Source organism: Strix aluco, chromosome 25 (genome assembly GCF_031877795.1).
Source record: "Strix aluco isolate bStrAlu1 chromosome 25, bStrAlu1.hap1, whole genome shotgun sequence".
Lineage (NCBI taxonomy): Eukaryota > Metazoa > Chordata > Aves > Strigiformes > Strigidae > Strix > Strix aluco.
In genome coordinates this window covers 3,839,281-3,853,193 of record NC_133955.1, presented here as the reverse complement: position 1 = coordinate 3,853,193, position 13,913 = coordinate 3,839,281, and the positions used below count along the sequence as shown (strand labels likewise).

Sequence of the window (13,913 nt, the reverse complement as noted above, 5' to 3'; positions counted from 1 at the left end):
CCTGGCGCAGCTTGAGGCCATTCCCTCTTGTCCTGGCGCTGGTTCCTTGGCTCAAGAGACTCATCCCCCCTCTCTGCACCCTCCTTTCAGGGAGTCGGAGAGGGCCAGGAGGTCTCCCCTCAGCCTCCTCTTCTCCAGACTAAACCCCCCCAGTTCCCTCAGCTGCTCCTCATATGAACAGTCTGAACAGTCCCGCTGCCACGAGGGGCCGAGAATGGGCTGGAAGGACCCGGCGGTGCGGGACGGAGGGGACGGGAGAGAGGTCTGCCAGCACCGCAGGCCCCACAGGGGAGCTTCTCGAGGGTGTCCTGCTGGAGCCAACCCTCTGAGGAGAGCCCTGGGACGGCAGAGCACAGGGAACTGCCCCTCCACGCCACATCTCCCCCTGTGCCCCGCTGCTTCCCCCCTTCCCTGTCCCGGCCCTCGGCCGGCCGCCTCCACCCCGTGCCGGGCCCTGTCATGGCCGCCCCGTCCCCTCCCTCACACCGCAGCTCCAACACCCCTCCCGCAATGGTTCCGCCCGCCCCCCCCCGCGCCCTTCACGCAATGGTTCCGCCCACCCCGCCCGGCGCCGTGACGCGGGGACGCATGGGGCGGTGACGCAGTGACGCACGGGGCGGGCCTGCGCAGGCGCAGTGGCGGCGGCGGCCATGGCGGCGGCGGCGCCGCTGCTGCCCCCGGCGGGGCGGGCGCCCCCTGGCGGAGCCGCGGGGTGGGCGGCGGCGGCGGCGGCCCCGGGGGAGGCGACGGCGGCGGCCCCGGAGGGAGCCCGGGCTGAGGGCGCCGAGGGGCTGTTCGTGGTGCTGGGAGCGGGGCTCGCCGCCGCCAGCCACCCGCTGCTCTACGTCAAGCTGCTCGTCCAGGTCCGGGGCCGCCGGGAGAAGCGGGGGGGGGGGACGCGGAGCGGGGGGCGCGGAGCGGGGGACACGCGGAGCCCATGTGTAACGGGCGATCGGGACCCCTATAGAGTGCCCCTAGAGAGCTCTGTGCGCTGGGGACCACGATATGCACAGCTCCCCTGCCGCCCTTTGTCACATGAGACAATGGGGGCACCTGTGTAACGGGGGGACACCCCTAAGGAGGCAGCGGGACCCCCCGTATGTAACGGGGGTGAGGTCACCCTGTAGAATGGGGGTTCCTGTATAACTGGGAGGATGAAGGCAGCTATAAAATGGGGAATGAGGACACCTTCTACAATGGGGACCCCCTATATAACAGGGAATAGGAAGCCCTATATAATGGAGGGATGAGGATCCCTGTATGGTGGGATTCCCTTATAGTGGGGGCATTGGGACCCCGTCCTATGACAAGGGCAGGGGACACCTACAGGAGTGGGACCCCTGTAAAAATGGGGGGGATGAGGATACTCTCTGCAATGGGGGCTCCTATATAAGGGGAGGTGAGAAACCCCTATATAATGGGTATTCTGAGAGCCCCTCTGTAATAGGGACCCCCATAAAATGGGAGGGTTGAGGACCCCCTGTACCCTATGGACCCCATATGATGGGGAAGGGACTGCCCGTGTCATGGCACCCCTATGTATCTGGGAGTGACAGGGGGAACGTGGCCCTTGGGCAGCCCCTGAATCGAGGCTGCATGTCCCAGAGGTTTCGGGAACGCCGGGACAGGGACAGGGACCTGCTCACAGGTTTTTTCTCCCAGGTTGGGCATGAGCCACTACCTCCGACCGTTGGAAGAAATGTGCTGGGAAGGAAAGTCCTGTACCTGCCCGGCTTCTTCACCTACGGTGAGCGAACGTCCCTCCCTGCCGGCGCGAGGTCCTGCCCCAAAAACGGGGCTGGGAGCTGCCAGGTAGATGGAGCCGACCTCCAGCAGCACCCCCACATCCCCTTGGGATCATCCCGAGGCTGCAGGGAGACATAAACCACTACAACTAGTTGCAAGGCCATCGGATTTACCTACCTGTTGGTGGGGACGAGGAGGTGGGGGCCCCCATGTTGGTACTGCGTCCCCTTCCCGTGGCACATTGCTCTGGGTTTGCACCGTTGCGGTGGGGGTGGTGGGGGTTTAGGTGGTGTAGGTTTGTTGGTGGAGGGTTTGGCATGTGTTAGAGGTAGCAAAGTGCCTTTCTTTGCTACAAAACAGCCCTGCAATAACTTGGCTCCCTGCCCTGCTCATTTGTGTTGTAGATAGAGCCCTAAAGGGACAGAAATACCATGAAAAGGGAAGGTAATATGTTTATGAAGGAAAAAAAATACTATTTTTCTCTCTTTGCGGGTGGAGCAGCAGGTGGAGGAGGGTGAATACTCTGTGACCTTGGGGGTTGCTTTCACAGCGGGTTTGCTGTGGGGAAGGGGAGCACACCGCCCTGAAAGCCGAGTTGGGCTGATCCCCAAACCCAACAGCAGTTGCCGTGGGCTGGGGAGACCCAGCGCAGGAGCAGTGTGAAAGCACTGCAAACCCATCCTGGGACACCCGGGGCTGGAAACGCTCCAGTGCTGCCCTTTGGAAGATGCATTTTTCCAAATAGATGTACAGTGCTGGGTGATGGAGATGCGCAGAGCCTTCCTGGCTTCCTGAGATGGCAGAGGACAGGGGGCAGGAGCAGCTGGTACCCACAAACACGTAGTGGGTTGTATTCCACCTTGTTATATCAGGGAGAAATTGGATCCGTTGGCTTTTTTTTTTGGCTGGAGACCTGAGGGAGTTTGCCTGGGAGAAGGTGGTGGGACAGGAACTGAATCTGGGTTTGTGAGATCCACATTAACCCTGAGTCCAACCCCTGGGGCGGAGGGAGGAGGTGACACCACACAACAGCTGAGATGATCCCCGACCCTGGTTCAGTCCAAACTGCCTCGTAGCCCTTTCAGGTGAGCAAAACAATCAAAAGATGAAAAGCAGCCCAAAATACCAAAGCTATCCTTCCAGATTAGATATGACAGGGAATACTTAAGGACAAATCTCTTGGGGTGGGACCGGTGCTGAGCTCCGGCGTGGTTTTGGCTGAACACCAGCGGTGTTTGGGGTGCTCTCCGTGAGCCGGCTGGTTCCCGACTGATGGCAGCCTGGTGTTTTCTTACCCAGCCAGACACATCGTGGAAGTGGATGGGAAAAGAGGCCTCTTCCGCGGTCTTACTCCTCGCCTCATCTCAAGCACTTTATCAACCATCACCAGGGGGAGTGTGAAGAAGGTAAAGGTCGTCTTCTCTCTCCATAAATCAGCTTGTTGGGTCGGCCAGTGCTACTGCGGCGGAGCCAGGGAGCCTGCGTGTGCCTGCACCCAGCCCCGTGGAGGAATAAAGCACCCATCCCTCTCCATCTCCTGAGGGCTTTGGATAGTCCTCCAGGACAGCAGAACAGTGCCCATGTCCCTAAAACTCATTTTTTAAATAATTTTAATTTAATTTGAACTACCACTTGCCTTTTATCTTTTGTAAGCAGTTTCGTGACCCCTCTTTTCCCCTGTTTTACTTTCCATCCTTCCTTCTTCTGTGTTCCTTCTTGCCCATTTTTCTTCTCGTATCTAGAGTGCAACGGCTCGTGGTTTCCTCCTGTCCTCAGACATCAAGGGTTTGTGGGTCAGCGTCTACATCAGTTTTGACCATATGTTCCTTCTCTCCCTGCTCAGGCATTTCCACTGGAGGACATGGAGCACGTTTCTAACAAGGATGATGTGAAGACCTCCCTTAGAAAAGTGGTGAAAGAGGTGAGAAGTGGAAATTACACGTTAACGAGTGAGCGGGGAGATCGCATTGGGGATGTCCCTGGAGAGCAAAGGAAGCTTAAACTGTGGGCTGCGGGTGAAATTACTTGGAGGGAAACTCTGGGTAAAAAGCCAGTGGTATTTAGTACCACTCTTGTGCCCAGCTGTGAAATATTTCATAGGAATAGAGGTTTACCACAAACAACAGGTTTCAAAAAAGGGACCCGAAATGGGTCCACGCTAAGGGAGAGGGCCTGCTCTGCGCAGGTGGAGCTTCTCATACAGGTGTGGCTTTTTTCTCCCCTTCCCAGACATCTCATGAGATGATGATGCAGTGTGTGTCCCGGGTTGTCTCACATCCGCTGCACGGTGAGTCCTGTCCCCCTGCCTGGCAGCCCCCTCTGGGCAGAGAAAACCCCAAAACCCCATTTACTCGATGTGCTTCTCTGTCAGAAATGGCTTCACAGGAAACCGCAGAACAGATGCAGGTCTGAGTGGTTTCTTGGGGAGGCTGATGCTTTTGTTGGTATTTGGGGACTAATGCAGCCGAGCGACAAGGTGCTCTCCTCTCATCCAACCAAGAGCTTGTCCTAGAGATCCTGTCAGGTTTAGGGCCAGAAATCCTTCCCATCACTTACAGGCTGAGGAAGAGCACCGGTTTCTAACGAGTCTTGCAGTGATGAGGAGCTGGAGGTGATGTGAGTTGGGGAAAGGGAGGGCAGAAGGGTCAGGTTGCATTTTCCTTCACATCCACTGCAACCCCAACTGGATTTGTGTCTCAGCCCTGTGTTTCTTTCCTCCTAGTGATCTCTATGCGCTGCATGGTCCAGTTTGTGGGCCGGGAAGTCAAATACAGGTGAGTGGCTGCGGCTCTGAGGGGTTTGGGCACACAGAAGCGCCAGTCAGCGGCGCTGGATGCTCCTGTGCAGTGGGGATGTGGCAACCCAGGAGGTTTGGGAGACTGAAAAGTGAACCTGAGCTGTGGTTAGAGGGTGGGTTGAAGGTGTGGGGAGGCTGGGCTCTGTCCCCAGCGTGCCTCTGTTCCACCTTGGGGATTCCGGTGGCTGTAACGCACCTTGCTGGTCACACAGTGAGTCTCCTGCCTTTTTGCTTTGGGTGTTAATAGAAAGGGAAGTCAGCAGGGAGGCAGAGTAGGTAATACAAAGCATTCTTGCAGCTCTCCTAGTCTACAAGATTTTTCCACGCCTTTTTCAGTAATACCTGCCTCTCCGCAGGGCCAAACTACACGTACAGCCCCGTGAAAGACCCGATTACAGCTAACCCACGACTGCCAGCGTGAGTTCCCAGAGGCAGGAGAAGGTTCTTGGGCTGACAATCAGCCTAATCAAAGCACACTCTGTGCCAGGGTGCCGGCACGTGTATTTGCTCACACAAAGCCAAGCAGAGCTCTTCTAGCTTCAGTGTTTAAACAGTTGTCAGCCGGTTGAGCGTTGTCCCAGGCGTTATTGCGGGCTGGCAGAGGGCTGACACGACCCTCCTTGGGTTGAGGAGCAGAACGGAGCTGCCGGCTGCATCGTGGCTTGCAGGGGGACACCGCCATGGCTGGGGGCTGCGCGGGGCAGGGACAGAGCAAGCCCTGCACGCTTAGAGCTCTTCTCCTTTCTTGGCAGCGGTGTGTTCAGTGCCATCGGCAGGATATTTAAGGAAGAAGGGATCCTGGGATTCTTTGTGTACGTGAGTTGTTGTTTAAATACTTTCTCCCATAGACGGTGCCGCCGGCTCTCCTGGCCGCTCTCCCCACCTCAGGTAGAGTCACGCTGAGCTCCCCCTGTCTGAAACCGTGTCTGACCAGGGGACACTCGCATCCCTCCCGTGAGCACAGATTAAATCTGTGCCTTTGACAGCGCTCCAGTTTGACCATTAAGTCTGCCCTAGATCTTATCTTCAATCAGACCTTCAGAGCCCAGAGAGAACCCGGTATTTTTTTCTTACCTCTCTTTTTCCCTTGATGCTTCTTTGTGTTTCAGTGAAGGGCCACTTAAAGCATTTGTTTGTGCAACAGGCACCAAGATCAAGTGCAACAATGAGATCTCCTGTTGAAATAAAAGCCAAGGCCTGGCTAAGAAGCACATTCCTCTGAAGAGCACCGTGGGTGCTTGTAACGAGCAGGTGGTTTGTGCTGGCAGCAGCCTCGCCTGTACGGCAGGAGCGTGGTGCTGCCCGGCTCAGTGGCGTCACTGCCTGGACCAGGAGGAGCTGAAAGGTGCTTCCAGCCGCTTACGAAGCGTGGCGAGTTGATGGCGTCGCTGAAGTGGAAGTCTAGTGGACACCTTGCTCGAATCCTTAATTAACCCTTCTTGCCTTTTTTTCACATCTATATAAAGGCATAACCAGCTGCTGCCTCCGCTCCTGGTGGGGAGATAACTCACTTTATTATGTCAATAATAGTAAAGTCAGCTCTGAAATTTCAGGCGGGGTGTCCAGGCCTGATGCCTTTGGCTCTGCAATCACAAAATTTGGGCCTCCGGATGAAACATGAACGCATCAGGAAGAAGCAAGCAATCGCAGGAGGTCTCACCCTCTCCTTCCCCAAAGGAAAGGGCCAGGGGTCTGCAGAGACCCCGTCAATCGAGTGTCACTGCATCTTCCTTTTGTAACCCCCAGCTGCTCTGTGCAGCCCCAAGTCTCCTCCGTTAAATACAGATTCCTCTGGGATGTTCCCTGTGCGTGGGACACGTGCTGCCCAGCAACCCTCCTGAGGAAATAACCTGAAAGGAGCCGCCGCATTCCCTTCCATCCACATAAAATAAACACTGTTGTTAGCCTAATTAAACTTAATAGTTTACAGGAAAGGATTTAACACAACCCAAAATGTCTCAGGAGGGCTCTGAAGTTATACGTGTTCTACAGCCCCGCTAGGAAATTGCGCTGCCGTGAGGGGAACACAAACTGCATCTGTAGGACCAAACTGGTGCTGTTCTGCTCTCGACCCTCCTAACACAATCCAAACACATCCACTCCCTTAAAATCATTGTGGTGCACTTATTTCTCATGGCTTTATAACCTCCACGCAGCAATAACAGCGGCGCACACTCGCTCTGGATGTGTGCCGGGCTAGAGATAACTTCAGGGAATGGATTTATCTCGCTTCCCCTCATATCTGCAGCAGTCTCTCGCCTGCCAGCAGGCCTGAAAGATGTTCCCTGGGCTCCGAAACTGCTGGTTGGGGTCAGCTCGAGGATGGCTTGTCCCAGCTCCCCAGCACTGGGGTTTCTCCTGCTGGGTTGCATCATCCTACGTCACAGGCCTCACCATCTGCCTGCTGCTGTTTCAGCTTTTAATGAATTGTCATCTAAAAACATTCCTAGTCCAGATCTCCTTGGACATCTCGCCAGGGGTGAGGGTTGTAGCACAAATGAATTTGGTTATTTTAGTCCCTTTCTGCAGCTCTCAGACCCCTGGTCTCCAGTCATCCCATAAACTCAGGCCTAGCATCCGTTGTTACTTTGATGACGGAGGGAAGAGAGGGATGGGACCCTTATTGCAAAAGGAACAAACGATCCGATTCTCTGTCAACAGATGGGTGAGGTTTAACTTACGTGGCTGCTGCTGTGGCCCAGTCCTGGCCCAGCCCTCTGTTTCTGGACTTTATTAAGCCCCTGTTGTATCTGGAGCAACTCGGGAGTCTGCTTCAGACTTGACTTTGAGTTAGAGAAAGGATTTTTTTACAAAGGCTGAATGCTAAATGCAAAGCAGACCATCTCTTTGGGACCAGAGAGCTTTGATTTCTTTTTCATGTCTCTTGCTCTCACGTATCATCTTTTAAACCAGTGGGTCTTCTGTTGAAGACTTCTGCTGTGCCTAGCCCCTGAGACCTTGGCTGCATCTCCAGAGCTGCTGGGGCCTTGACAATACACAGGTTGTCTCCAAAAAGTATAAATCCTAACACCAAGCAAGCAAAGCAGGCTGGATCAGAGAACGCAGAGTGGCTCTTCCCAGCCCAGCAAACACTTGCGTGGTTCTCAACAGGCTCATTTTCAGAAGAACTATCAACACATCTGGTGAAACACAGGTTTAACACACACCTGGATCCTTTTGCAGTGGAACAACTGCAGAGGAAGCCCTGCACTTGATGCCTGCAGCGGTGCAACAGATGCTGCTGAAGTGCTGACAAACTGGAGAAACCCTCTTGAAATGTTTTGTTGATGTTTTAGTGTCATTAGCTGCAGAAGCTGGGGGTACTTGTGCTGCTGGGAGCTCTGGCCCCTGTGTCGATGAGAGGCATAAGCCAAAGCAGCTGTGCTCCCAGGTGGCAGCAGGGACTGGGAAAAATCAGAGGGAATAGGATGCTGCCCCCGGTTAATCCCACTTGACAGTAGAGCAGGTTTTGCAGGAACAACCCCCCTCATTTTAATTTCTAAAGGAGGGAGATGCCACAAAGAGATGAACTTCTCGTTCTGCATCCAGAAGAGCATCTGCAAAATGAGCTTAACAGAAACCACTTCATCTGTGTCTCCTGGGTTTCAGAGCAGGAGTTGGGCCAAGGAGGGATTTGGGGTAGAACAAGGGAACTTGGTTGAGTTGTACCCAAATGACAGATCCCAAACTTCCTACTCCAGACCATCCCCTGGCCGGAGCAGCAGCACATGTAGGACCATGTTTGAAGGCTGGGAAAACTCTTCTGAAATCTGCCCTCCTCCCTTTCAGTTCCTCCCAAAGTAAAGATTCATTTTGGTGAATTTAGGTGAAACCACCTACACTGGTGGAGGGAGGGAGGGCTGGGCACCTCGGAAGGCAGCACTGGGACCCTTCTGCACCTCACGCCCCTCTTTTTGCTGTTGCAGTGGTTTAGTCCCTCACATCCTGGGGGATGTCATCTTCCTCTGGTGCTGCAACCTCTTGGCTCACTTCATCAACACCTACGCGGTGGACGATAACGTGAGTGGAAGTGCCTGATGGAGGGTTTGGGGGGCCCGTACTGAACACCTGCAGTTGTGAAGAGTTAATGGGAGGTTAATGGCTCGTTCAATACAAATAGACACTGGGCTGTGGATAAAACACTGAGGCAGTGTCTGCACGGGGCTGTGTTTCAGATGCAGTTGAGGGGATCAGGTTTGATAGCAAACGTCTTCCCTGGTTCTCAGCTGGGATGCAGCATGGCTACTGTTGCTTTCTGCCTTCTTCCCCTGTCCCACACCCATCGTCTCAGGCCCAGAGGGATGTCACCTAATGACAGTGACAGCCTGGTGTCATCTGCCTCCTCCATAATCCCTTTGGTTTCTCTTTCCAGTTCAGCCAGGCATCGGTGATCCGGAGCTACACAAAATTTGTGATGGGGGTACGTAGGCACCTGCCATGTAATTTCTCTTCTTCCTGCTGTCTGTGGGGTGAGAGCTCGTGGTCTGGGGGGCAGAGGCTGGTCTGTACCTTATATCCAAAGATGAAGATAACTTCGCTTAACATGCAGAAGCTGGAAATAGCTTTTTTGGCATGGTGAGCATTAGAGAGGCTGCCATTTTTCTGTGCTTTCAGATCGCTGTGAGCATGCTGACGTACCCGTTCCTTCTCGTGGGAGATCTCATGGCAGTGAACAACTGTGGGTATGTCCGTCACACTGAGATCTAAGGCTTTCCCTTCCTTTCTTCCAGCCCCTTGTTGTCCGAATCCTCTGCTGACGATCGTAAAGCTTTCATACAGAACTGTAAACTATATGGCACCTCGCAGAGTTGGCTCGTTTCCTGTCCCAGGTTGCTTATAATTTTAGATCAGAGGGCACAGACAAGAGCAGCATAAAAGCTCGAGTGGAGAGAAATAGGGAGCATCATGGTGGTGTGGTCCGATCTGAACTAGACTGGGGGCAGAAGGGATCAAAGGGATCGTGCTGGCTCCGGGGAGCGGCACGAGGGAAAACAAAGCTCTTAATGCAGCGATGGGTGCAGATGGGAGCAGCACCAAGCTTGCTTTCCCAATTCCTCTGCTGCGAGACGCCGCCTGCATCCGCGCTTACGGGAAGGGGACTGGATCCAAGCCACTGGGGTAGAGTTTTATCAGTGTCTGCTGGCTCTTGAAGGTGTAGATACAGCATATAGCCCTGAACTCTTAACGTATCCAGGTAACGCTCCTTGTTTGTACACGCCAGGGGTAATTAAATTACATGATCTGTTGCATTGTAAATAATGAGCTGGTCATTTGGCCTTCAGCCCGGTGCAGACACTGTTTCTGTGTCCTCGCTTACACTTATTGCTGCTCTTGTTACCTGCCTGGATAATGTGACATCCGTACAGACTGTCCCAGCCATTTCTTGTTGCCATGCAGGTTGCGTGCCGGCCTCCCTCCCTACGCTCCCACGTTTACATCCTGGATCCATTGCTGGAGGTACCTCAGTGCTCAGGTGAGGGAGCGGGGCGCACGCGGGGCTTTGGGCTCCCTCTGCTCCTTCCCGAGGTCTCCAGCGCTGCCCACAAAGTGCCTGTGCCTCATCCTTGACCTGTTTCCATCCCTCCAGTGCTGGCACTGGTACCAGGCATGGCAATACTGGTCTGCCCCTTGCATGCCCTGAGCTTGCAGCCTGCAAACTTGTACCCAGCGCACTGCAGACAGCAAAGCAAGGTGGCTCTGCCCCCCCCCATCAGTCACCTCTGGGGAAAATACCCGACTCCAGCACCCACAGGGCTGAAACCCCACTTTCTCCTCTGTAGCAACGTGGGGTGCTCAGGCCTCGCAGCCCTGCAGTGGGCACGAGTCAGTCCCTGCTAAACCCGCTGCAGTTCCCTGGCCAGGTCTCAGCAGGGCTGCCCTGATCCTCTGTGCTCTCTCCTCTTCAGGGGCAGCTGTTCCGTGGCTCCAGCCTGCTCTTCCGCAGAGCGCCCGTGCCCGCCGCCTGCTTCCCCATCGACTGACTCCTTGCCAGGGAGAGGTGATGAACTTGGACTCCTCAAGAAACCCTAAGCTTGTTTCGATATATGTATATTTTTTCTTTTCAATCCGAAGTCCATGGTGCCAGAACAAGCCACCTCCTCTCCAGCAAGACCAGCAACAAGTTGGCTTCTGGAGATCTGGCTTCAGGCTCCAGCTGGACCAAAGCTCCATCCTCATGGCTGTCTCGACCGGGACATGTAGCAGAGTGAGCAGAAGGGCGTTGTCTTGTCTCTTTGGTCCAGGCTGTAGCTCTGGAGTCACTGGGGAAGTCCAGGAAACCAGAAAATGCTCAGGTACTAAGTGAGCCAGCCCTGAGATGCAGGGACAAAAGACTGCTTCGTTCTGAGCTGAGAAGCAGCGAGAGATCCGAGGTCGCCTTGCTGGGAAGGTTGTGCCAGCTGACCAACCCCCTGCCTCATCTCTTCTGGAGAGGGCAAACGTTTGTGTTTGGGCAGCTCATCCTGGGCGAGATCAACCCTGCGACCCGTATTTAAGGTTTTGAGGGTACCTGGGGGAGCACACCACCTCCCATGGGCATGAAAGGGAAATTATAACACCAAAGCAGAAAAGGAAAAAAGGGACACTACAAAGAACAGCACGGTCCCAAAGAGACCGGTACGGCTCAGCTCCAGGGCAGTGCTGGACTTGGACATGGAGAGGGTGCGTGGGGAGGGACGTGTGTGGCAGATGGTAACAGCTTTGGGGAGGCTTTTTTGCAGCGGGACGGGCTGTATTTAGGATACACCCAACAGAGCTGCTGGGTGTAACCTGGGCAGGCAGCCTGTACGCATTTCTCGAGGGCAGTGGGTCCTGGGTGGGACCGGCCCGTGTTTGGGTGCAGCGTGTCTCTGTCTCTGCCCGTGAGCATCTCCCAGCCCGCAGGACCACGAGCCCCGCCAGGCTCCTGCCAAACCCGAGTGTTGCTGCTTCGCCGACGGACACGGAGCCGGCGCTGGGCTGCTGCGTGGCAGCGTCCTGGTAATAGCTACACACCGAAGGGTTCGCCTCGCAGGAGGGACACTCGGTTGTTGCTGCCTGGAATAACAGGAAAAAACCTTGAGCTGGCCAGAGGCTTGTGAGGCGTCGGGGTCAAGGGCTCCCCATGCACGCAGGGGCATGGCTGGCTTTTGCGTAGCAGAGCAGGATTTATCCTCAGCTCCCCAGACAAGAGGTTTTTTTTTGCACCGGTCTGTGCTGTCACGGCAGCCAGGCAGATTTCCCCCCATTTTAGTTCCCCTACAAAGCAGTTTTTTGCACAGAGGTGTTGCTGCCCTCTTGGGAAGAGGTTTTGGGGTCCTTGAGCAGGTTCCTTGAGCAGCAGCTGGGGTCACATCTCATCCTGGTCCCTGAAGACCCCAACCTGCCATCGCACCGGGGTCTTCCTCCATCAGCCAGGTTTGATCCACACCTCCCAGTCAGGGCACGCAGGACAGTGCTGGTACATGCTGGGACCAACAGTCCCCACCCAGCTCCCTTTGGTGTCGTGAAGTCGGTCCTGTCTGTCCTCCCTTCCTCCCATACAGTTTGTGTTACAGTATCAGAAGTTAAATAATGCATGACCCTGTTCCTTAACACCAGAGATTATTTCAGAGGATTTAACTATGCTCCAAAATACAGCTATAAAACAACTCTTGGGTGTTTCTTTTTTAAAAAAGTTAACATTTTTTTCTGCGTGACAGGCTCCCTCATTAGGGAAGGTTTCAGTTTAAGACAAGCACTTCCTTTGGTTTCTTCCCCAAAGCAGGGGCTAAACCAGCTTGTTGCAAACTTAGATTCCTTCTGATCTTCCTCACCTCCATAGAAGCTCAGCAGGTTTAGGCTGAGCAAACTGCGCTGGGTGCACCTGGAGTGAGGGTGGAGGCAGCAGTAGGCTTGGCTGCTTGAAAAAGGAGACATGAAAGCAGGTATTTGGAGTTAAAATTGGCCCTGAGCTCTTCTGGGAGGGATGATGGAGACCCTTTGCTGCTGTCAGACCCATCAGGGGGGCTCAGCCACCCCGTCCTCCCCTGCACAGCTTGCAGGATCCTTCCCCACCGGCCTTTTATCACATTAGCTGGTTTCTTGCCTACGCCAACACCAGGCATTGCATCTCCCAGATCACACACGCCTGCTCAGGAACACATGCCTTCACCCTCCAAATGAAGGCCACCTTCTGCTGGTCACATGCCTGTAAAACCTCCTACACCCTGTGCACAGCCTGGCTGCAGCCACTGCAATGAAAAGTGCTATTTCCTTTCCTTTGATGAATTTACCTAAATCTGTACCAGAGCAAGCATCCTGCCAGCCATTTCTGCCCCGTTCACTGGAACCCACAAACTTTGCTGGAAACACAACATTTGAATATAGTTTTTGGTCAATTTAAATGAAAACCAGGTTTCAAGGCTTTCAGTACGCTGCCTTACCTTGAAGCAGGGGCTGCCGTTCATAGGATGATTAAATATTTCCTTACCTCCTCCTATTTCTAACCCTGGTTCTTCTTGGCTCATGCTTCATTTGGGGTGTCCCACCATGGGGACAATGCCTGCACCAAGAGCAGACAAGGTGACAATCCAAACCCTGGCTGATCACCCCCCCTCCTTTAAATTGCTGCCCTGTTAGTGGATGCCTGGCCCTGCAGCTGGTGCTCGTGTAGCTCAGCTGACCGGGACGGGGCCCTGCACCCGCACAAGAGGGGATTTGGGGTGAAACCTGCGGTCGGGAGAACAAATGAAGGGGTGTTTGGGTCTGGTGCCTGGGATGGAGCCGGGGATTTCTCCCACACACAGCCCCAGCGCTCCCTTATCTGCCCAGGAAACAAACTTGAGTTTAAATATTGACTCTCTCCTGCACAAAACCGGGATGGGTGGAGATCGCTGGCGTCCTGTGCCCGCGCGGTTTATCAGCCCTCAGTGGAAAACGGAGATTGCTGGGACTTTGGCCTCATCTGCTCCCAGCTGCCGGGGGGAGAAGGGAGGCAGCGACTGCAGCCGGGAGAGGGAAACTCAGGTCAAGGCTGCCCTGACTCTCCGCAGAGCCTGGACGCTGGGGTCTGGCAGGATTTGGGGAGCAGCGAGGTGCCGGTGAAACCCTTGTGCCCAGGGAAAGTGCAGCTGAGCTCGGACTTTGCATTGTCCTTCCCTTTCCCCCCGCAGAGCCGTTCTGCTAAAGACCCTTCAGTTAAAACCAACCCCCCCACCCAGCCCTGCTGCGCTCCCCGCTGCCAAGCCGGGAGGAAAACAACTGAGCAGACCTCTCCCAATGGCTTCACGGTGCCCATCACCCTGGTGTCTGGTCAGCGGGAAGGTCAGGGGCTGCCGGTCCCCCCCTGCCAGCCCTTGCCAGCCCCAGCAGCGATGGAGGGGCCCCGTCTTGCGGCCGTGCGTGAGGAAGT

The 13,913-nt window shown here is 54.9% G+C and overlaps 1 protein-coding gene across 1 annotated transcript; it reads left to right on the top strand.

Moving 5' to 3' along the window:
- The first annotated feature begins 650 nt into the window (after positions 1 to 650).
- Positions 651 to 12,171, top strand: MTCH1 (mitochondrial carrier 1). Its single transcript, XM_074850510.1, has 12 exons — positions 651 to 863; positions 1,663 to 1,747; positions 3,046 to 3,152; positions 3,590 to 3,667; positions 3,976 to 4,033; positions 4,469 to 4,520; positions 5,296 to 5,355; positions 8,470 to 8,563; positions 8,916 to 8,963; positions 9,158 to 9,225; positions 9,941 to 10,016; positions 10,450 to 12,171. Exons 1-12 carry the CDS (start codon positions 651 to 653, stop codon positions 10,522 to 10,524), a joined length of 1,014 nt encoding a protein of 337 aa, XP_074706611.1. The 3' UTR covers positions 10,525 to 12,171.
- The last annotated feature ends 1,742 nt before the right edge of the window (positions 12,172 to 13,913 follow it).